We start from the raw sequence: 23,221 nt of genomic DNA, 5'->3' as shown, positions 1-23,221 counted from the left end.
TGCGGTTCGGTTTCGCGGTGCCTAGGCTGCGCGGGTGGCGCCCGGGCGTGCAGCCGCGAGCCCGCGCCGGGCGCACAGGCGAAGTTTCCGCGTGTGCCCGGCGGGGTGTGCCCGGAGCGTGTGTCCGTGCTCGCCCGCGGCGAGCGGGGGAGGGGGGGACCCCGGGCGCACCGGGAGGGGGGCCCCTAGGGCTGGCGCGCGGGAGGCGCCGCGTGCCTCCCCTCCCCTCCCCTCCCCACCGCGGTCGCCGCCGCCCGCTCCAAGGCTGAGGCCGGCGCGGCCCCTGTTAATTACATAAGCGGGGACGTCAATAATTCGCGGGAAAACGCGAAAAAGATGGCGCCCCGCGCCCGGGGGGCCCCTGCTTGAGCGCCCCGGCCCCTCCCTCCCCACGCCTCTCCTCCTCCTCCTCCTCCTCTTCCCGGTGGCGCCCCCGCCCCGCCCCGCCCCCGCCGAGACCCCGACCCCGGCCCCACGGGCGGACACTCGGACGGGCTGCAGCCGCGCGCGCGCGCGCGCGGGCCGAGCGCACCGCCTCCGCCTCCGATGCGCTCGGTGGCCAGACTCCAAGGGGGACCGGCGGACACGCAGCCTCGCGGTAAGCCCCGCGCGGTGTGGCCCGGGGACTCCCCGCCACGCGCGTTGCTCTCCCCGGCACACATCCAACTCCCATCTTTTTTCCAAACCTCTCTGAACTTTAGCGGGTCGAACGCCTCTCCCCCCCCCCCACCCCGCGCCTCCACCCGGGGCGGGGGAGGGGTGCGGGCCGTGCACTTGGAAATGAGGACGGGAGGGCGCGGGATACCTGCAAGACACCCCAAGCGGGACCCCAGGTCTTGAGGCCGGACGCGATCGACAGGTCGCCCTACCTTGCCCCCAAATCTTTCCCTCTCCTGCAGAGGGGATGGAGCCGGGGGCATTTGAGATTTTGCTCACGTCCGAAGTCAGGCTGCGGCGGGGTGGGGTGGGGGAGAGTTGGGGCGTCGGGGGTGACTGGAGAGGAGCCCCTAAGGGGGCACTGCTGCAAGCTTCTCTCCTCCTGAACAACCTGAAGGGGGGTGCGGGGGGAGCCAACGGCCGCCCCGAGAGGGCCGGCGGCGTATGAATCACCCGCGCTTCCTGCCCCCGCCCGGCCCCGCGCGCCGCGCCGGGGGCCGCGGATTTGAACTGGACGCGGACGGGAACCCGCAAACAGTCCCGTCGGTGCAGATGGGTTTGAATCAGCCAATCACAGCCCTCCACCACCACCACCCCCGTTCAGGGAGGATGGGGGCGGGGTGGGTGGGGGCCCGCCGGGCCAGGGGGGCGCGGCGCGGCGGGGCTGGAGGTGTCAGTTTGTGAACCTGCCACGGCCAGCCGGGTGGGGTCCTCACCGCGCCCACGGAGCCAGGTGGCAGGAAGAGGGCAGGGGCTCCAGACTGCACCCCTGCCCAGTGCCTGGGCCTCTGCCCTGGAGAAAGGAGCGAATTGGCCGGGGGTGGGGGGCGGGCAGGCGGGCGGGCCCGCTCACTATCAGGAAAGCCAAGACCCTGTCCAAGTGCCCTGCGCCCCGTGCCCACAGCGTGTCGCGCAAACGCACAGGCACACGCTTGGAATCTTTGGTTCCCTACTCAGTGCTGGGTAGACATCAGGATGTTAAGGGGGCCACACCCACACGGAAACACAGCATTCTCCCTGATGATGCCAGGTGCCCAGGGCCATGGCAGAGGGAGAGGACCAGAGCAGGAGGCGCAGGGAACAGAGCAAGGCACTGTTTGGCCACAGTGGAGAGTGTATGGAAAGGCATGGTGCCAGAGGAGCCCAGGTGGGGGGGGAGCGGGCGGGGAACACCAATAAAGGTTTGGGGGAGCCACAAGGTTTCTGAAAGAGTCCGGTAGATATTCAGGAAAGCAGGAGTGTGGCCTTGAATCCTGGGGGGGGGGGGGAGCCTTCCTCACCTCAGGTGCCTACTAGAGCCGAGCACCAGTTTCAGAATACAAGTATTGAAGTTGTGAATGAATGGATGGATGAATGAAATGGCACAAGCAAAAGATGAGGCCTGACCCCGGTCCAGGACAGGATGTTTTAAAAGAGAGCAGAGATGCTAGAAGTCAGTGTTTGAAGAGGCCGGCTCACTGTTGGAGCAGTCTGAGATGTCTGGGGTGTTCTGGGGACCATGGTAGTGCCATTAGCAAGGAAAGAGAAGGTAAGTGGGGAGCAGCAGTCCATTAGGATGGGGAGAGGAGGCATGGAGAGACTGGCATGGGTCTAACTGCTCAGAGCAAAAGTGCCTCTGGTCAAAACTCAAGCAGGTATAAATGTCCCAGGGTTGAGTTCCATTAAATCATCCCATAATTGAGAACAAGAAAGACGATTGCAAAAGACACAACCAAGTACGGTTGTACCAGCTCACAAAGCCACCCTGGAGCTTTTGTTCCTAGGTGAGTTTTCTCTGGATGGGTGTCAGCTCGGGATGAGAGAGAGATAAATTTTTCATGTGCCTTGCTGGAGAAGACCTTTGCTCCACCTGAGAACATGGATACCCAGGATAAAAACTCAGCCTGCTGAGGCAAGGAGTGGGGTGTAGCCCCCTCCTCCACCACCCTCCTGGGCAGAGCCTTAGCTCTGCATTGGTTGGGATTGCTACTCTTAGAAACACCTTGAGGTGGGTGGGTGGGTAGGGTGAGAGTAAAATTAGAATCAAAGCTCTGCCTCTGGCCCATCGGCCACATCTCAGTTTCCCTATCCTCCCTTAGGGTCACTGTGAAGACTCAGCCAGATAATGAACTTGTCTGTCACACATATTGCTGGCGTCAGAAATGGCAGTTTTCTTCCTTCCCTTGATGGACTTTCAGAAATGGGGAAGCTGGAAGTAAAAATGTTTTTCTTTCTCTCTCAGTGTCAGCAGAAGCGGATGGAGACTCGAGCTCTTGATTCAGGGACTCGGGATTCCTATGGTGTCACCAGCCACCTGCCCAACAATGGAGCCCTGGCCAAGCACAAGAACAACTTCAAAGACCTGATGTCCAAGCTGACAGAGGGCCAGTATGTGCTGTGCCGGTGGACGGATGGGCTGTATTACCTCGGGAAGATCAAGAGGGTAAAAGTCTCTCCACTCTGGTCCCCAGTCCTCAGTTCAGCCATCTCTGTGTGCATCCTCTGGCCTGGCATTCAGACCAGTGATGGGGAAGGAAGCTGAAATTATCTAAGGAGATGACAAATTAGGGTCATTCTTGCTGTCATTCTCCCTTCCGTGCCCATGATGGGTGTCAGTGGTCTGTCACAACACCCATAGGAGTTCCCTTCTTGTCATGAATCATGCCCAGAAACAGACACCATTCCTAAGACATAATCTAACCAGTTCTTTAGAAAGGTGCTCTGAGAGCCTTCTAGAGCAAAGAGACCCAGGCTGGAGAAGAGAACAGGTGACCATCTGGCTTCAATATTTCTGGCAAGCTACCCAAGCTCCAGGGCAAGTGAGGGGCTCAGTGCCTCCCTCCTCATCTAGCCTGACTCTGCTCTCTATAGTCCCTCCCCCCCCAGAGCTGAGGACCGCACTCAAGGCTTTGCACTTGCCAGACAGGTGCTCTTCCACTGAGCTAAATCCTCAGCCCCTTAACTTTGCTCTCTAAAGCACAAAACAACAACATGAGGAGGACCAGGGTCCAATCTGGCTTTTTTTCTCAGTCACTTTCTGAAGTTGCTTCTCTGTGCCCCAGGTCAGCAGTTCTAAGCAAAGCTGCCTTGTGACTTTTGAAGACAACTCCAAATACTGGGTTCTCTGGAAGGACATACAGCATGGTGAGTGATCCTAACATTTCAGGGAACCTCTCCGCTCCCCTTTTCAGTCTCCTCTCTGCCTTCAGTTTTTCCTTCTCTCTGTCCATCTCTTATTCCTGGCACATGCCCTGGTTTGCCAATCCTAAACCCACCAGGGATTCTCAGATGTCCAGTTGTGTGACATCTGTCCCCCCTCCCCTCCTTGGGAACTCATACCTCAAGCCTTAAATAGCCCCTATCAGTCAGAGAGCTGGCATAAGAGAAGCAACCTCTTTGCCATTTATAAACAAGAAAAGATGTGGCCCTGTGGAGTGGGGCACAAGGCAAGTTCTAGGGTCATATAGACTTTGGACCTAGCTCTGCCGGTTACTAGCTGCATAGTCTTTTGTAAGTAACATTTAATCTTTGAATCTGTTTCTTCATCTGAAAGATAGAAATATTGAAAGTCTTGGCTCTGTAGGGTGGCAGAGAGAAAATCCATGCAAAATGCTTAAGCTAGTGCTGCAGTTAAAGGGAAGTAGTGTCTTCTTTTTTAAAAAAAGGATTTTTATTACCATGTATTAGTGGTACAAGGGGACATTTCATTTCTATACATACATGCAGTGTATCTAGATCAAACTCATTCTCCCTCCGTCTCTCGCCCTCATCCTCCCAACCTCCTTCTTAAAAGAATTCCAGTAAGTTGTATTGTTCTGGTTTTGTGCATGCATATGTAGTACTTCAATCATATTCAGCTTTCTTCACTGTCTTTGTTCACCCTCCCACTGGCACGTGCTCCCCAATCTAGCCTGTTTTACTTTTAAGGAAGCAGCTTCTAAATAACATGTTACCATAAAAAAAAATTCCAAGAAGTCATGAGGCTGCAGAACCAAGCCAGTTTCTAGATCTTTCAAACAGCCCCTTTCTTCAAGAAGCTGTGTTGACAGAAACCAGTTCCTTCTCCAAGACCCTTATACCCTAAATATACTATGTAAGGCTCCAAAGCCATGAACATGGCCTCTTCTGGTTACCCCTTCACTAAAAGGAGTCAGCTGGAGATAAAAGACAGTTCACTTTTGCAAGGCTTGTATAGAAGGCCCAGCTTGACCCAGTAGCAGGCCGCTTCTTCCTGGCAGAATGGAGGCCCTCTGACACTTCCTAACATGAGAACACAAGACTGGGCATGCTGTAGTTATGACCATCACTTAATTAAGCCATGAAGACGTACTGAAACCCACTGTGGACACTACCTTCCTGGGGTCTATTCAGGGATAAAAGACAAGGTCCCTGCCTGGGCTCTGAACACCTGTTGCCGGCCATATTCCATGAGAGGTCCTGGTGATGGAGAGATGAATGCCATTTGATGTATCCATATGAGCAACATATTAAGTCCACATAAAATTCCATTTAAATACATATAAAAACATTTATTCTTCAACAAAAAAATGCAAAATGAAAAGAGAGAAGAGGGAACCAGCAGATGAAAAGCAACTCTAAAAGTCCATCAGTTGGGCACTGTGTGGGGATTTTTTTGAATCTTCTTTCGGAAAAATAAATTTAAAATCATGATGATATTTCTATTTGAGAGACAGTTGGAATTGTGGACTAAATGTGTTCATATTAATAAAAGTCGGTTTTAGGTTAAATAAAATGTGTGGTGATGTTTTCTAAAAAGAAGATTTTAATTTTTCCAGAGATATAATGGATATAGTTATGGGGAAAATGATTGGGTATTTGGAACTTGATTCAAAATAATTCCAGGAGGGTGAAGTGGGTGAGAATATAATAAAAACATGATTGGTTCTGCATTCACAATCAATGACTAAATAATGGAGTTTTATTATAACAGACTGTCATAATATCCCATTAGTTTTATTTAACAACCAAAAAAGGGAGCGGGAACATTGAACAAAGGTCTTGATGTCTATCAGCTATGAGCTTGAATCTACCTCTCCTGTTTTCTAGCTCAGCAAGTAATTTAGCCTCTGGCCTCAATTTCCTCATCTTTAGAATGTGTATGATGATGAGGTTGGGATAGAAGGGAGAGGAGGAAGTATGATGGTAGGGATGACACTGATCAAGATGCATTGTACACCTATATTGACATGTTGGATTGAAACATCTTTGTACGTCTATTTTAAAATACTTTGTTTAAAAGGAATAACAATAAGAGGTACTTCAGAAGGGTTTGGGGGCAGATTCAGCCTGGTGCTAGGCCCGTTGCACAGTCAAGGCTCAGCTCCTGGACAGTGATTTTCTTAACTCTTCCTGTGAGCAGGATGTGACCTGAGAAGACCCTCTTTTTCAGCTGGTGTCCCAGGGGAGGAGCCCAAATGCAATATCTGCCTGGGGAAGACATCAGGGCCGCTAAATGAGATCCTCATCTGTGGGAAGTGTGGCCTAGGTGAGTGGGACAAGCAGGACACTGGAAGGTCTGGATCTGTGCATCTCCCCTCTACCCTGGTCACTGCTTCTCACTGCTGGGCTTTCCTGTTTGTCTTTATGTTTCTGTGGTCAAGGGTCCAGGGAGATGACCTTGAGGAAACCTGAGAAAGTACAGTGGAACATGCAGCGTGGGGCATTTACATAAAGAGGATGGGTGGGTCAGAATGGGGTCAGGTGCTGAAGGCATTCCTAGGTACCTCTTATACTAGTCAATGCCACCTTTTGGTCCCCAGCCTAGATACCAATTTGGTATCCTGCCTGGGTGGGCATCAGCAGCCAGTGCCCTGGCAGCTAGCAGGCAGAACTATCCTCATTGAAGCCCTCCCAGCCTTGCCATCTTTGGGCCCACTGGCCCTGAGCCACTGGCATTCACTACCCTCTCCTCTGCCATAGGTTACCACCAGCAGTGCCACATTCCCATAGCAGGTAGTACGGATGGGCCCCGGCTCACTCCTTGGTTCTGTCGACGCTGCATCTTCGCATTGGCTGTGCGGGTGAGCACTCTGACCTTCCTAGCTCCTGCCTTCTCACCTGGCACCACTTGGGCTGTGGGACTACCCCCCTCTCCCATCATAGATCTTGAGCTCCAAAGCAGAATGGGCCTTGGACTTTAGAGAGAGGTCTACTTGCCAGCTATACGACCATTGGCTAGATTCCTCAGTATCTGAGCCTCAGTTTCCTCAGCTGTAAAATGGAGTCAAGTTTGGTGTCAGGTAGCAGAAAGGGTGCTTCACTATTAAAAGAGAAGATTCATGTAAATACCCACATCAGTACATATGAGGACTTGTTACCTGGATCATACTAGTTGAGTACCACAATAATTGGAGATCCTGGTTGGATAGAGTGGATGTTATCCTAATTGGTGAGATTACATGGATTATCTGTGGGTCTCCTCTAAGGCCCAACTAGCATTCCCCCCTTGATTCTCTGCAAGTGTGGCTGATTCTGAGCCCTCCTCTCCTCCCTAGAAAGGCGGGGCGCTGAAGAAGGGCGCCATCGCCAGGACGCTGCAGGCCGTGAAGATGGTGCTGTCCTACCAGCCCGAAGAGCTCGAGTGGGACTCGCCCCACCGCACCAACCAGCAGCAATGCTACTGCTACTGCGGAGGCCCGGGAGAGTAAGGCCGCGGGGGCGGTGCTCCGGGAGCTTCCGAATGCAGGGCTGGGCGGGACAGGCGGCCACCCTTGGAGTGACAGCCCCGGGGGCGGGACCTGGGGGTGGAGGAGCGGGAACGCGCTCGGAATCACAACCGAGTTGGCAATGCCAAGCAGGGGCGGGTCTGGAGTGACAGCCTCGGGGGCGGGGCCAGGCGTAGACGGGGCCCCGTAGGTCTGGAATGACAGTTCTGGGGCGGGGCCTGACAGTGACAGTCTCAAGGGGCCAGGCGCACGCGGGACCTGATTGGTCTGGAGCGAGACCGCTCTAGGGGCGGAGCCTCGAGGGGCAGCCCCAGAATGACAGCCTGGGGAGGGGGCGGGGCGGGACCCAGGGGAGGCCGCGCTCGGAACGGCAGCCGCGGTGGCAGTGACAGTTTCGGGGGCAGAGCAGGCGCTGGAGGGGCGGGGTGATCATCGCGGGCCCGACTAGGGGGGAATGGAGTGACAGCCGAGGGGGCGTGGCCTGGAGGGGCGGGCCAGTCGGCCCGTGGGCTGGATCGCTAGTGTAGGACTCCCAGGGAGGCAGGACAGGTTGGGACACATCCGGCGACGCCATGGACCCTTAAGGAGCCAGGCCCTGAAGGCAAGGCTTCAGGTTCAGGGTACGGCCCGTGGGGCGGGACCTCGAGTTGAGAACCTGAAGATTAAGGACCTGGGCTCCAGCTAACATCCAGGTGGCACTGGGAGTAGAGACAGATATTTTCTTGGATCCTCTAGAAAAAGAGGAAGTATTGAAGCATAGCTAAGTGTCTAGGCCTGATACTAGGCCACATCCTTGTAAGGATGCCCAGGTCCTCTCCTAGTTCTGGCTTTTGCTAGATGTACGACCCCTGAGTCTCGGTTTTAGTTCCCCTTGTGTGGTGGCTGTGCACAGAACTTACATTTGATGAGTCAAAGATTCACACAATGCTGGATCTTGGTAAACACCTTAAAAATGTGAGTTGCTGCTCGGGAGTGTGGGGGTGTTCATGGTTCTCTTTTCATTGTCAGTGCCAATGAAACAGATGGAATATGAAGATCCTAAGCCCAGAGAGGTACAAACAGAGTTAAGGCTTTCTGCTGGACATGTTGTAGAAGGCATTCTTGCCCTGCTGTGGGACCAGACTCTGATTCTTCCTTGCTGGCCTGGACCTTCCTGTAGCCAGGAGCAATCCACTCTGTACCCTAGGGCTGATTGCACCAGGCATTGTGAGAGGGCCCTGAAGGTAGACATAAGCAGGTAGTGTCTCTGATCTCAGCAGACTGGCTTCAGGACCCACTGAAGTCAGAAATCTCAGGTGCTAGTTCTTTTGACAACTTAAGGATCTAGAGGCTATGCTTACAGGCCACCTGGATAACTCAGGCAAACAACTTGAACAACTTGATCTCTCAAATGGGCTTATTTACCTTCATTACCCATGAACTTCCCCAGAGGTTGGGAGTCTTAATGGGCAACAAATTGAGAAATGCTTACAGAAATGTTTACAGCATGGATAAGACAGTGCTTCTCAATGCTTAATGAGTGATTGTTATGAATGTGCCTTGCAAAGGCCTTTCCAAATATTAGCCAAGTCTGAAGTGGACCAAGGGAATCTGCATATTAACCTGGACCACATCTCCGTTAACTGTTAAGGAATTACCTTTGTGTTTCTTTCATGGTCAAGGACTAGTTGTTGGAATGGCTATGCTAGAATAGATACAGTCCTAAATGAAAAAAGCAGATGTAGGCCTATCCCCACGTAGCTTACAGGAGACATTATTCTTCCATGAGATTTCTCAGGCAAACCATCCTTGCCATTGATGTTTGGGAAACAAAGGAGGAGGCTTCAGTGTGGCATGGTAGGAAGAACATGGGCTTTGAAGTTGGGGTGATGGGGATCAGAATCATCCTCCTCCACCTGCTTTCTGATCTTGAGCAAGCCAAAAGTCCTCTGGCTCATCTGTACTTTAGAGTTGGCGGTGCACCGTACATTAGATGGTAAGACCCATTGAGTTGGCATATGCTAGCCCTCGGGGCCTTTCCCTTGTACAGCCTAGGCACTTGCTGACTGGGAGTCCTCTTTCCTTTCTTCCAATGGAGAGGAAGTCTGTGTTTGGAAAGGTTGTTGTGCCTCCTGCCTGTGATGTAGCTGACCTGGTTTCCCTGTCTCTCCAGATGGTACCTGCGGATGTTACAATGCTACCGGTGCAGACAGTGGTTCCATGAGGCCTGCACACAGTGCCTCAATGAGCCCATGGTGTTTGGAGATCGGTAGGTGTGATTTGGTCTAGCTAGACCTTGAGGTGGGGGTAAAAGGATGAGGAGATGGCGTATAATGTAAAGAGTCTGTGATAGTCTATACCTGTCTGCAAGAGGCAGCTATAAGGAAAGAGGACCACAACTGTAATAGGCCAAGAGGCAATGAAGGGTCATGCTGGGCTGCATCCCTATTTACCACTAATTCTGAGGGTACTGGAGGCAAATTCTTTTCTAACCCCCTCCCCCATTTCTTCAAGTGTCTTGGGAAGGAGGGATGGCATAGCCCCTGTCCCAGTTTGGCTGTCTGGAGTTGGCCTAGGAGCCACTAGGGAATGGATTCTTCTGACCAATGAGGTAAAGCTCAGGGAAGGCACTTTGTGTATTATGTGGTTTGGTTTGTTTTTTGGTGCATGTCTCAATCATTTGTGATTGTGTGCATGTCTCAGAGGGGATGAGGGTGACACGATAGGCCATCTTGGTTCAGCTCATCTCTATGAACTCAGCTGCTCTTTAGGGCTATGATATTTGAGGACAGGCTAGAGGTAGGGTTTATTCTTTGATCCCCAGCTGGCAGCCTAGGAGTGAATACTGACTATGAGAAGACAGCCGTCTTGTGGGAGGGGCTGTCTTGTGGGAGTTATCAGAGCCCATCTCAGCACAGGCCCCCTCTCCACTCATCCGCAGGTTCTACCTATTCCTCTGCTCCGTGTGTAACCAAGGCCCAGAGTACATCGAGAGGCTGCCCTTGCGATGGTGAGAGTGGAGGGTGGCTGACTTCAACTCATTCCTACCCATCCCTGCTCCTCCTCTTTCTCCTCTCTTGTGGTCACCCTACCCCTCACCTGGCCCTTGCCCTCTTGCCCAGGGTGGACGTGGTTCACCTGGCTCTCTACAACCTGGGGGTGCAGAGCAAGAAGAAGTACTTTGACTTTGAGGAGATTCTGGCCTTTGTCAACCACCACTGGGAGCTCCTGCAGCTTGGCAAGGTATGAAGAGCTGGGGTACCCGAGGGACAATAGTCAGATGTCTACATGGTTGCTAGGTGTCTGAGCTGTTATCCTTGGACTGTAACACCCTGACTCCAGACCTCCAAGCCTGTGCCCGGAAGGGGTTTTAAGATCTCACCAGAAGCTGTTGGAGGAAGAGGCTCACTAACTCAACACTAGGCAAGCTGGGGCTGGGGAAAGCTCTCTGCTAAGGCGTTTGGCCTATCCAAGATCTTGGGTAGAGTGGAGAGTGGAGGGGAACTCACCCCTGTGGATCCTATACCAGGTAGGAGGTAACAACAGGGACTTTGTGAGGATGTCAAAGGTGGAGAGCCAAAACTGAGCTAGAATAGGGCCTTTCCAAATACTTACATTGTGGATATGTGCCCAGGCCCCCAATGGCACCCTCAGAATTCTACAACATGCAGAGGGAGGCATCCTCCCTACTGACTGCCTCAAACTCTTGATTTCAAACAAAAACAAAAGGTAGCTCATATGCTTGCAAAAGTTGATTTGTTTTGTTTATTTTTGTTGGTCATGGGGCTTGAACTCTGGGCCTGGCTCTGTCCCTGATCTCTGTCACTTGAGCCACAGCACCACTTCCAGCTTTCTGGTGGTTAACTGGAGATAAGAGACTCATGGACTTTCCTACCCAGGCTAGCTTTGAACAGTGATCCTCAGATCTCAGCCTCCTGAGTAGCTAGGATTACAGGCATGAACCACTGGCGCCCGGCTGGCAAAAGCTTTATATAACATCTTATTTACAGTGTTTGGTCATTTAAACATTTATAAAACATGTTTTATAGATATATATTTGATACATATTTTATGAAATATACATTTACAAAATAAATGTTTACACATTTATAAACACTATGTCTTATATATCTACATATGCATGTATGCATACATATTTACCCACACACATGCATACATGTATACCCTGGACAGTTGAGGCTTTGGTTTGATTTGATTTTTTTGTTGTTTTGTTTTGTTTTGGGTTCTAGGGATAAAACCTAGTGACTTAGATGTGCTAGGCAAGTGCTTTTATCACTGAGTTCAGCCCCCACCATTGATATCTTTAAAATAACTTCTTTTTCCTGGTTTATAGTGAAAGCATACATGGTCCTTTTGGACAATTTTTCAATTGCTAAAAAGTATGCTTGCAAAAATCCATATTCCCACATCATGCTACCCAGATTAACAAGAAATAATGCATAGATAAGTACATTTCCTTCTGATCTTGCTTCTGTGCAGCCTTTTCTGTTTACATAGTTTAGATGACAAAGTATATAAAATTTTAAATCATCTTTTTTAGGTTACATTATGTTGTAAATACTTTTCCAAATTATTAGTGTTTTTTTCATAAACATCTTATTGTTTTGAGACAGACAAGGTCTGCTGTGTTTCCCAGGCTGGGCCTCAAACTCATGGTCTCCTGCCTTAGGTCTCAAGGGCTAGACTTACAGGCATATGCTAACACACCCAGATTCCTAAACAGGAAATGGTTGTATTGATTTCTGCCATAGTTTGCTAGTGTCCTTCCTGTTTCTTTCCTATCTGTCCACCATTAGAAACAAAGTCACAGTGCACATTTTGTAAGTAAAGTTATATATATGTATATGTGTATACATACAAAATGGCATATATTATATGATATATATGTATTATGTCGCTATCATTAAGCCTATTACTGAACCAAGGGTGTAGACATTTTTTTGGAAGTGTTGGAGATTAAACTCAGGGCTTTGGACTTGCCAAGCAAGTTCTACCACTGAGCTACATCCCTGATCCTATACAGCTCTTGATATATTTAGGCCAGGAGTCTTCCTCACCCTTTGCAGATGGAGAATGAACTCAGAGGTGAAAGACTTGTCTGAGATGATGATGTAATTCAGTGGAGGATAAGGAGCATCAGGAGATGGAGGGGGAGGGGCGAGAAGGGGCCTTTGCAGACACTACTTGTGCCTAGGTCTGACTGTCCTGCTGGCCTGCTCCCTTAGCTCACCAGCACCCCTGTGACAGACCGAGGACCACATCTCCTCAACGCTCTGAACAGTTACAAAAGCCGGTGCGTACAGGGAGGGTGGTAGTGCTGTGGGATTTCAGCTTCTGCCTGCTTCATAGCCCTTGCTCAAGCTGTGCTCCCCACCTGGTCCTCCTCCCCCTCTCTTTCGCTGGGGAAATCCTTTCCATTCTTGGTAATCCAAAGCCAAAGGGATCCAGAGTCTGCTGCAAAGCCTCCCCAGGGCCCCAGCAGCCTGACTTACTTGGATGCTGGGCCCAGTTCCATGGGCCAACACCCCTGCTCATTGGCCTTCTATTCCAGCCTGCTAGGGGTCTTAGCTAGGAACCAGCTCTCAGTCGGACCATAGTCTCACAACCCATGCCCTAGCGAGTGTCTTTCCATTTTGAGCTCTTAGCTCTTAGCTGGCTACATCCCTCATGACCATGGAAGAGAATGTCCAGACTCCCATGTCTATTACCCAAGGCTTTTATTTGTTATTGTTGTTGTTGTTGGTAGTGGGGCTTGAACTCTGGGCCTGAGTGCTGTCCCTCAGCTCTTCAGCTCAAGGCTAGTGCCCTACCACTTGAGCCACAGTGCCACTTCCAGTTTTCTGAATGGTTTATTGGAGATAAGAGTCTCATGGACTTTCCTGCCCAGACTGGCTTTGAGCCACTATCCTCAGATCTTAGCCCCCTGAGTAGCTAGGATTACAAGTCTGAGCCACTGGCTCCCCGCTGAATCCAGCTCTTGAGTCCAGATTCTCCCACTTGACCTTCCCCAGTGCTGGGATACAGGTTCAGTTCACCCAGTTCTTGTTCATGTTTATCCCTTTACCCAGGATGCTCTTCTATCACTTGTATTCATTTGTTCCATGGGCAAGTATTTTTTGAGTGCATCTGTATGCCAGGTACTGAGGCCACAGAGGCCCCTGCTCTATTAGAGTTTCTAGGCCCCTCTGTCAGAGTGACTTGCTTCTACTTCCTCATAGTTTATGGCCCAGATCTGTACTATGAGACAGTATGAGACTTCTTGCCTCTTGGTGGTCATGGCACTCCGTAAGCACTCTGTAGCCTTGGGGTCATTCCTGTAGGATAGCGGCTGGTTGAAGCCAGGAAGAAAGCAAGAACCACACACATGCCAGAGTGGGGAGGGGGGAACTGTCTGAGAGAGCCCAGAGGCCACTGAAGGAGCTCCGGGTGAAAGGAGGCCAGTACTCCCACGACGGGCTGACCAACTTTTCTGTCTACCCAGGTTCCTCTGCGGCAAGGAGATCAAGAAGAAGAAGTGCATCTTCCGCCTGCGTATCCGCGTCCCACCCAACCCTCCTGGGAAGCTGCTGCCTGACAAGGGGCTGGTGCCAAGTGAGAGCGGCACCTCCTTGGAGCTGCTGCGTAAGAGAGGAAGGAGCAAGGCCAGGTCAGTGCTGGGCATCTGGGGATGGGGCTGCAGCAGCTCAGGCTCTTTCCTGGAGCTCCTAAGCCCAGCACATAGCAGACTATGCAGTAGAACCAGGCAGTGTGGGGCATCCCTGTAAGTCAGGAGTCCCTACACCAACTGGGCTTACTGTAGGCATCCCCAAGAGGGGTAGGGAGTAGCACCCAGATCCTGGGACCCAGCCCTGCTGCATTAGGACTGGGAAAAGGGCACCCTCCTAGCAGGGCCAGGCCCCCATTTCTGGGGCCTAGGGGTAGGGTGTCTGGACATACAAGTGGCCCCTTTGCTTTTCTGCCCTCTATAGCCCCTCCATACCCACTGCTCCAGAGGAAGGGCCTGCTCCCCAGGATCCCTCTCCCTTGGCCAAGCCAATCTAGCCCCCTTATTGGCCCCAGTGCTCCCAAGGCTCCTTTGTTTGGCCCACTCTCTGGCCCTCAGCCTCTGACTGGGCCACCCTCTCCCTTTTCTGTCTCCACAGTTTGTCGCCTCACGAATTCCAGCAGCAGAAAAGGCGAGTTTATAGAAGAAAAAGATCAAAGTTTTTGCTGGAAGATGCTATTCCCAGTGTTAGTTCCTGATTTTCTTATTCTCCAGTTTCACGCACAGGGCCAATACCTCTTAGGGGTTTCTGTGCAGAAAACCATGTCCCCTCAAGCCTAGGGGACTCTCCCCATGTCCCATTTCTTCTTACAGGAAAACATGGAAAAGCCAGGCACCTCAAAACCATTCCTTATCTCCCCAAATTCTTCTGAGAACCTAGAGCCAGGGATAAGCAGTATCCTTGCCTCTACTGTTGAAGTGGAGAAACTGAGGCAGTGACTTTTACTGGGACCACACACATCAATGCAGCGGCAGTTTGCAGTCTAGAGCAGCACTGAAGAGCGCCTTTCCCTTTATGTGCCCCTGGAACTGAATCCTTCCCTGGGGGGCAGTAATATTAGCCAAGCCTCGTCTCCCCAGCACTTTTAGTGTTCAAGGTCCATGGACAACTATTATGGAATCTTCCTGTGCTTCCTGACATCTCTTAAGAGTGAAGCCAGGCAGGGGTTATTGACCCTCCCCCCCCCCATTGTTCCACTGAGATAGCTCAGGCCCAAAGAGGTGAAGGTGATGTCCCTCTCTGCCCAAAAGAGGAATGCAGAGGAAGTGACAGGTGTTTCCCTGGGGAGGGCCCAGCCCTCAGCAGCTGAGGCTGGACAGCAGGAAGTCTGTGTAGCCTCCATGGGAGAGAGAAGTACATGGGAAGGTAAATGTGATGTTTGCTGACTGACGTGTCCTGTCTCTGTCCACAGAGTGACTTTACCTCAGCCTGGAGCACCAATCACCACCTGGCCAGCATATTTGACTTCACGCTGGATGAAATGCAGAGTTTGAAAAGGTATTAGTAAGGGACCCAGCAGAGAGAGGGCGGGCTGCTTTGGAGATTGGAATGGAAGCCAAGTGTCCATTAGCCACCAGTGCCGGAAAGGGGCTAGACAAGGAAGCGCCAAGATAGTGGTACTATCTCCTGTCCTGTGTGCTTGTGACAACATTTCATGAGCCACAAGGTCTCTGTACATCAGAGCTTTCAGCACAGTATCCTTCACTCTCTGCAGGAGCCCAGGATGCTTTGCTTAAGAAAGACCCCCTCTTCTCCAGCCCTTCCCCCTGCCTCTTCTTACCTCATCATAGCTGCCATGGACCAAAGCCCCAGTGGTTACCCCACCCTTTTACAGTTTAATGCCGCCTCATCTGTGCTCAGTTGCTCCCTTCTGCCCAGACTGCCCTTTGTCCTTCCCTCACATCCAAAAACCCGGATGCTACTTCCTCCAGGAAGCCCTCACTGACCTGTCCTAGGCTGTGTCAAACAGAAGCCTTCCTGTATCTGCCTTGGGGGCATCCTGTGCTTGAGGTTACTGAAGATCATTCAGTGCCTCCTGGAGTCATTGAGGAAGAGGTAGAGGATTTAGAGTTTAACAAATCTGAGCTCCAGACCTACCTTCCCATTCTAGCTGGGTAGCTTTAGCTAATGTCTTAATGTCTCTAAACCTCTTTCATGTCTATAATAGAAATAATAGAAACACTTTGGATCTGGGAGGTGTTGCACAAGTGCCTTGTGGCTCGTAAAACACCGTCCCCAGCACATCATCACCACCAGCGAGTGATGAGGGAAGGCTTTGATTCCCAGACTTTGAAGGTTGGATGTATAGAAAACAGACAGGCAGGTGTGGGGGTAATGGGAAGATGGGCCTCCACTGGGCTAAAGGATGGATCCTTTATCCCAGAGAGGGAGGAAGGGAAGGAGAAAAGTTGCAGAAGGTCCCAAGGGACCCCTAGGGTGACAGGACCTGACCAGTCCACACTCACCTGCTCCCTGTCTCAGTGCCAGCTCAGGCCAGACCTTCTTCTCTGATTTGGACTCCACTGATGCTGCCAGCACCTCAGGCTCTGCCTCCACCAGCCTCTCCTATAACTCCAGGTGAGCTGCCTGGAGTCCAAGCTTGCCCTCAAGCTTGGCCAGGTCATCAATCCCTCAGCTCCTCTGCCTGCCCTGTGTGCAGGCTCATTCTGTGCATTTGAAGCTTAGGCTTGGAACCCTGTGCAATTGAGTCTGTCTGGCTCTGGTCCAGGCTCCTGACTGTCCAAGCCAGATCTATCTCCCAGGGACCCTAAGGGAAAGAACCAAGAGCAAGCAGGGGGCATATGGCATCTTAAAGAGTACATGGCCTGGGAGAGGAACAGAAATCCCTGGAGGCCTGGCTGGGGGTACAGTCTGTCAAAAGTGGGATGGGGTCAATAGCACAGGGGTAAGGGTGCTGTAGGGCACAGAATTTCTTCTGCATTTCAGTTCCTCTAACTATAGTTTAAGGTATGTATGACCCTTGCAGAAGTAGAAGTAAAAGTGTAAAGCTGGGCACCAGTGGCTCACACCTTAATCCAAGCTACTCAGGAGCCTGAGATCTGAGGATCATGATTTGAACCCTGCCCAGGCAGAAAAGTCAGTGAGATTATCTCCAATTAACCACCAAAAAGTCAGAAATAGAGCTGTGACTGAAGTGATAGAACACTAGCCTTGAGTAAAAAAGGTCAGGGACAGTGGCCAAGCACTGAATTCAAGCCTAGGATACACGCAAAAAAGTGTAATGCCCATAGAAGGGTCTTGAAGCCTTTCCATCTCCATCTTTGTCTAGGTGTCTTTCTCTGCAGTTGCCTCTATTGTTGTTGTTGTTGTTGTTATTGTTGTTATTACTATTGTGCGTGTGGTGCTGAGATTGAACAGAACCTCACCCATGCTAAGCAAGTGTTCCACTGCTGAGCCATGCCCCCTAGCTCTGTATTTTATTTTTATTTTTTATTTTTTTTGGGGGGGTTTGGTCGTGGGGCCTGAATTCTGGGCCTGAGCGCTGTCCCTCAGCTCTTCAACTCAAGGCTAGTGCTCTACCACTTGAGCCACAGCACCACTTCTGGCTTTTTTCTTTTTGCTTATGTGGTGCTGAGGAATCGAACCCAGGGCCTCATGCATGCAAGGCAAGCACTCTACCACTGAGCCAACTTCCCAGCCCTAGCTCTGTATTTTAATGTACTTTTTCCTACCTCCTTGTTCTCACCAGTGTTTGGGGTCCTGGCTTCTGTTTCTATGCATCTGTGAATATGCATCTTGTCCTGTGTGTCCATTTTGTTAATACCTCTACCTGTGTGGAACAAGTTTTGTTGTTTATTTTTTAGTCCTTATCCATGGAGGGTTCATCTAGCTCCAAGGCAACCTAAGCCGAGCACTGCACAACTGCAAGAGGTGCAGACAATGTCACCTCCCACTGTGCCATCGTAGGTCCCAGACACAGAGCATCAACTTCAGAGTTGGTGACTATTGGCCTTTGCTCTCCACAGGTATTTCTCTAGAGCCTCAGCTTTCCTCCTCACAGGGTTACTGTGGGGCTCCGCTAAAATAACCCACTCTCAAGGTCTAGCACAGTGCCTGACCCCCAAGAGACTGCTCAGGGTGAGCAGTCTGTTTCCATTGTTCCATCTCATTCCTCACATCTCCCTCTTCCCCTCCTGATGCAGGCGGACAGTGGGCAGCCGCAAGAGGAAGCTGGCAGCCAAAGCGTACTTGCCCCTGCGGGCAAAGCGACGCGCAGCAGAGCTGGGTGGGCGCTGCCCCTCTGACAGCAGTGCCGAAGGAGCTTCAGGCCCTGAGCGACCAGACGAAGCCATCGACAGCCATACATTTGAGAGCATCAGTGAAGATGACTCCTCCCTGTCCCACCTCAAGTCATCTATCACCAACTACTTTGGTGCAGCGGGGCGGTTGGCCTGTGGGGAGAAGTACCAGGTGTTGGCTCGGAGGGTCACGCCGGACGGCAAGGTTCAGTACCTGGTGGAATGGGAAGGGACTACCCCTTACTGACCACTCCTCGGGGGCCACCCGGAGCCCTGAAAACCCAAAGGAGTTACAGCAGAAGCCATATGCTCCCCCATTTCTTTGGGCTTGGGCAGGGGAGGCAACCTGGACAGAGCTGCAGAAGGCCCTGCCTTGTGTGCCCACCAGGCCAAAGTCAAGGCCTGTGTTGCCTTGACTGTGCCGGTGCTCTTAGGGAGCCTCCTTGGGCCTATCTCCCTTGCTGTATCTCTGAGACCAGATCGGCTCTTTTTCAGTGTCTGCACACTCACACCCCTCCAGCTGTTTATTGGTTCCTCCAAATCTGTGTTCCCCTGGCTCGTGACCCTTTCTCCTTCTCCCCTTTCAGGGTGTGTTTGTGTGTTTACATATTCTCCATGTGCACATCTGTTCCTCCACTGGGTAACCTTCATGTCTGGCCATGGGCGCTGTCCTCCTTGGGACCACATTATGAGGGCAGGAGAAGAGGGGGCTGAAGGACCTCTCTGTCCCTTCCTGCCATTCCCCTTGCCTCTGGAAATGCCCCTGTGGCAGAGATGCGGGGAGCCAGAGCCTGAGGAGTGAAGAGCCAGGTTTCTGCCCAGAGAGCAGTGGGGCCCCTTAGTAAGGCTGGGAGGGAGGCCTGCTGGCTTCAGTTCTGTAAGCCCCAGAAATTTGCCTATCACCAGACCACAGCTCTTTGTAGACCACAGCCATGGAGCTGGACTTGGCCTGGCTGAAATGGAGGAGTCCTCGGTCATCTAGGGGACTGGGAATCTCTGGGGGACCTGCTAAATCCAAGACCTACCACACACTGCCACACCACGTATGCCACATGTGTACACACAGCCACACAAGACTTTATGCCACCATGCACATAAACACACATCACCACACAATACACATGCCCTGGTGCCACCATGTACACAGACACTGCCACATAACACATGCCCTCATGCCACACGAATACACACACACCATGCGTGCACAGCCACAGTAACACACATGTCCTCATGGCACCATGTGTACACACAGCCACAACACAATGCCCTCATGCTACCACATGCACCCACATACACTGCCACACATTCCCTCTGGGGCAGCCTGGCTCTCGCTCTTGGCTGTCCTTTGGCCTCCTGTAAGGCCATGTGCTTTAACTGAATGTGAAAGTCCAGCTCCTGTCTCCCTTCCTTCGGCCTTGAGCCAGCTTGGTTCCCCCACAGGGAAGTGTGGGGCCTCACTCTCCTATCCCTTCCCTGCCTGAAACTGACAGTCACTTTGGGGGATAGGCTGGGGTTTTTCAAGGGCCCAAGCCTGTTACTGGAGGTATAAATACAATTCCTAGAACAGACATTCATTCAGCTCCGTTGGGAGGGAAACCAAAATTGGGAGGGAGTGAACACCCCTCTTTTTTTTTTTTTTTGCTGCTTCCAGATACAGTAGAAACTGACTCACTTGGTGGGAAAATGGAAAGAAGTGCCTTGACTAGGGAACAGGAGGGCAGGAGTACCAGACTGGGACCAGCCTTGCCAACCGCTACTGTGGTCTCTGGCTTGGCCGGGTTGTACAGGCTGCCAGCTGGTGGGCAGAGGTGGAGAAAACAGAACAGCATTCCTGAGGAGCAAGGTCTCCTGCCACTAGGCCTGACCCACCCCCCCCCACTCGCAAACACTCCCGATGACCCACGGATAGGCTAGATGGCCTTGCCTTAAACCTCAGCTACTACAGTGCCTTTCAAGGGAATATCACCTCCTCCCCTGCACACAGCCCGCCCACTTCCCTCTGCTTACCATTTAGCCCAGATGGACAAAGGGCCTAGTTCTCAGACCCACAGCTGCTGCCACTGAGGCCCTCCTGATGGCCCAGGTGGAAGAGGAGCTGAGACGCCAGCTCCCAGCCAGCAAGGGGGTGGGACCAGGGATCCAGTCTGTGGCTTCCTACTGATTTCAGCTAGCACAGCCATCTCCCAGTGCTTTCCAGGCTTCTGAGAAGCTGGCTAATCAAGGCCTGTAACAGTACATCTGTACCTTCCCCACTGGGCTCCACAGAAGCTCTAGGTCTGCAGAGGGAAGGGCAAGGGGTGCCTTGCCTTCTTGGGAAGACAGTAGGGGCCTAACTCTTACTCCAGCATTCATTCTGACGGGGTAACAGCTGCATTACTGCCAACTGACCTTATAACCCTGTGCACCTTCTAAAAGATACGTTGTTTTGAATTGCTGCTTTTTAATAACGTTTGTTATATTAAAGTTATAATTAATGTGTTTGGTTTACAACATACAAGTTCCCTTTGAAAACTCATCTATCTTTCCCTTCTCAATTTTTCATCAACCATTTGTTGGATAACAGAAGGAACTGGCTCTGACTTCCGCTGCTGGAGAGTAGGCTGAACATGGCACAACCCCTACTTCTGCCACTGCCTAGAACATTCTCTCAGCCATGTTCGTGCCCTTTTGAAGAGTGTGTGCAACATTTTTTTATCTACTGGACCTGATCTGTTGGGACATAAAACATTTAGCTAAAGGGCACAGAGATGGAAGGAAATGAACTTAGAAAATGACTCTATTAAAATACCAAAGTACAGGCACACATGGGCCTGCAATTCCAGAAATCTGAACTGAGTTGCATAATGTGACTGCAGGTTATAACTGTAGGTCAGGTTCCTCTGTTTTCTCATCTTCATACACCAACAATAGATGGTGCCTGATTAAAACAAATCTCTAGGTTTAGGCAGCTTGGAGAAAAAAGATGTGAAGGGGTAGGAGATTCTTACATAGAGGTGAAGGCCAGTTTTTTTTTTTTTTTAACCAAATTAAGTGTAGCCTGGAAGGCTTAGTTGTGTTAATGTCTGCCCTTCAACATCTTCAGGCTTTCATGTCAACCTTTCAGCTACCCTTGTTAGAAAGCCACAGTGGAAGCGGGGGAGGGGGGGGTTATCATGTGGGTTAAAGTTGATGGGTTGAAATGGGAAGTGAATGTCACCAAGTGTCAAAAGGCTTGGGTTTTTCATCCAAGCTCTAAAGCTAGCAGCTCTCTAAACCCTCCTGACTGAGCTCTGCAGGCCTCTTGGGCAGGAGAGTCTCTGTGGTCCCGGTTAGTGTTTCCTAAATTCGCAACAAAATTTACTGTTGGGGGCTGTGAAGTTGGCTCAGTGGTAGAGTGCTTGCCTTGCATACATGAGGCCCGGAGTTCAATTCCTCAGCACCACATAAGCAGGAAAACAAAAGCCAGAAGTGGTGCTGTGGCTCAAGTGGTAGAGTGCTAGACTTGAGCTGAAGAGCTGAGGGACAGCACCCAGGCCCAGAGTTCTGGCCCACGACTGGACCCAAAACAAAATTTACCGTTTGAAATTAAAAATAAGAAACTAGGATACTTCCAAGGGGTTGGAAAATACATTGGCCAAATGGTAGAAAATCTCAGTTATACAAAATGAACAGTCTGAAGAGCTAACTGTCAACTTAGTGACTAGTTAACATTATTGTACAGTACGTTTTGAAAGTTTCTAAGGGAGTAAATTTTTTAAGTATTTTAACCAAGAACAAGAAAAAGGTGACAGGTAACTACATGAAGTGGTGAGTATATTAATTGCTTGTGGTGACTTAGTGTATATACATATCAGAACGTCAAGTTCTCCATACTTTAATACATATTTTTTTAATCAGTTATACCTCAATAGCTAAAGAAGGAACAACCAAAAAAATAGAATTCTCAGAAATTTCTAAAAAAAATTCATTCTTCATATGCTTTTATTTTTCTAGATATCTGAAATAAAATGCTGGGCACTAATAGCTCATGCCTATAATCCAAGCTACTCAGGAGGCTGAGTAGTTTGAACCCAGCCTGGGCAAGAAAGGATATTGGAGACTCATCTCCAATTAACTACCCAAGAAGCCAGAACTGAAGCTGTGGCTCAAGTGGTAGAGCACAAAAGCTCAGTGACAGGCTCTAAGTTCAGGCCCCAGAACTGGTACAAATACACATTATTTAATAAGTAGGCTTATTAAGCTTAGTAGTATCTACAAAGGACCACAATCTATAAAGTTTAAAGACTTGAAAATACTAGGGAGCATCTATTGGATACCAGTCAAACAACATTAACATTTGAGTATCTTAGGTTAACAGCACATAAAAATCAGTCCTGTGTCCAAATTGTCAACTTAAAATTTATTATGCTTCCTAAGTTTTATTTCTTGGAACATTACTCAGGATTTATGTAAAGCATACAAATCCACGTGTATAAAATTTTATTTAGAAAAGAAATTCATGGAGAGCAGCAGATAGCTAACCACATACTTCTGACACAGCAACGACCAAAAGCAAGACCAGCTGGTTAGATGGCCACCATTTCTCCCATTCTCAGCTCTCTCAAGTCAGCAGGTAGCTGAGATCTGCGGATTATGGTTTAAAGTCAGCCTGAGAAGAAAGTCTGTGGGATGTTTATCTTCAATCATCTACCAAAAGGCTGGAAGTCGAACTATGGCTCAAGTACTAGAGTGGTAGCCTTGAACAAAAAAGGTAAGGAACAGTGCCCCACTCCACCCCCCCCCAAAAAAAAACAAGATCATTTAGAATGTCCCCTTCTGCTGTGATTTAAGTGTGTTTTGGAATTCATGTATTGGAAATGTACTCCTGAGAGGCTCATGTTAATGGTAATTGGAGCTGGAGTCCTTGGGAAGTCATTAGTAGATTGGACCTTTGGGATCCGAGCTGCTGCAGAGTCCCCACTAGGATAACATCCAATAGAGCTCCAGCAACTGACTGCCACCAAGATCCAGAACTGTTGAGTTACCAGCATGCAACATCAAACTGGTGACTAATTCAGACTCATAGACACTGCCTTAACCAAACAGACTTCTATATCATGACAATTAAAAAGTTTTT

The 23,221-nt window shown here is 50.5% G+C and overlaps 1 protein-coding gene across 3 annotated transcripts; it reads left to right on the top strand.

Annotated features, from left to right (window-relative positions):
- Positions 1-521: 521 nt before the first annotated feature.
- Positions 522-20,601, top strand: Phf19 (PHD finger protein 19). Of its 3 annotated transcripts, XM_070012696.1 has the most exons (15): positions 522-598; positions 2,879-3,079; positions 3,699-3,780; positions 6,047-6,142; positions 6,577-6,677; positions 7,152-7,300; positions 9,475-9,570; positions 10,243-10,311; positions 10,424-10,544; positions 12,548-12,615; positions 13,804-13,968; positions 14,465-14,552; positions 15,279-15,364; positions 16,349-16,444; positions 18,031-20,601. In XM_070012696.1, the coding sequence occupies exons 2-15, from the start codon at positions 2,894-2,896 to the stop codon at positions 18,371-18,373; spliced, it is 1,746 nt and encodes a 581-aa protein (XP_069868797.1). In that variant the 5' UTR covers positions 522-598; positions 2,879-2,893; the 3' UTR covers positions 18,374-20,601. The 3 variants fall into 3 exon arrangements, with proteins under 3 accessions (XP_069868797.1, XP_069868789.1, XP_069868802.1); XM_070012688.1 differs by lacking the exon at positions 522-598 and having other exon boundaries at positions 2,821-3,079; XM_070012701.1 differs by lacking the exons at positions 522-598; positions 14,465-14,552; positions 18,031-20,601 and having other exon boundaries at positions 2,821-3,079; positions 16,349-16,434.
- The last annotated feature ends 2,620 nt before the right edge of the window (positions 20,602-23,221 follow it).

The sequence above is a fragment of the Dipodomys merriami genome, unplaced genomic scaffold, assembly GCF_024711535.1.
Source record: "Dipodomys merriami isolate MVZ:Mamm:240054 unplaced genomic scaffold, mDipMer1.0.p SCAF_11, whole genome shotgun sequence".
NCBI lineage: Eukaryota > Metazoa > Chordata > Mammalia > Rodentia > Heteromyidae > Dipodomys > Dipodomys merriami.
The sequence above is the reverse complement of the archived record's forward strand: the minus strand, read 5'-3'. Positions and strand labels throughout refer to the sequence as shown.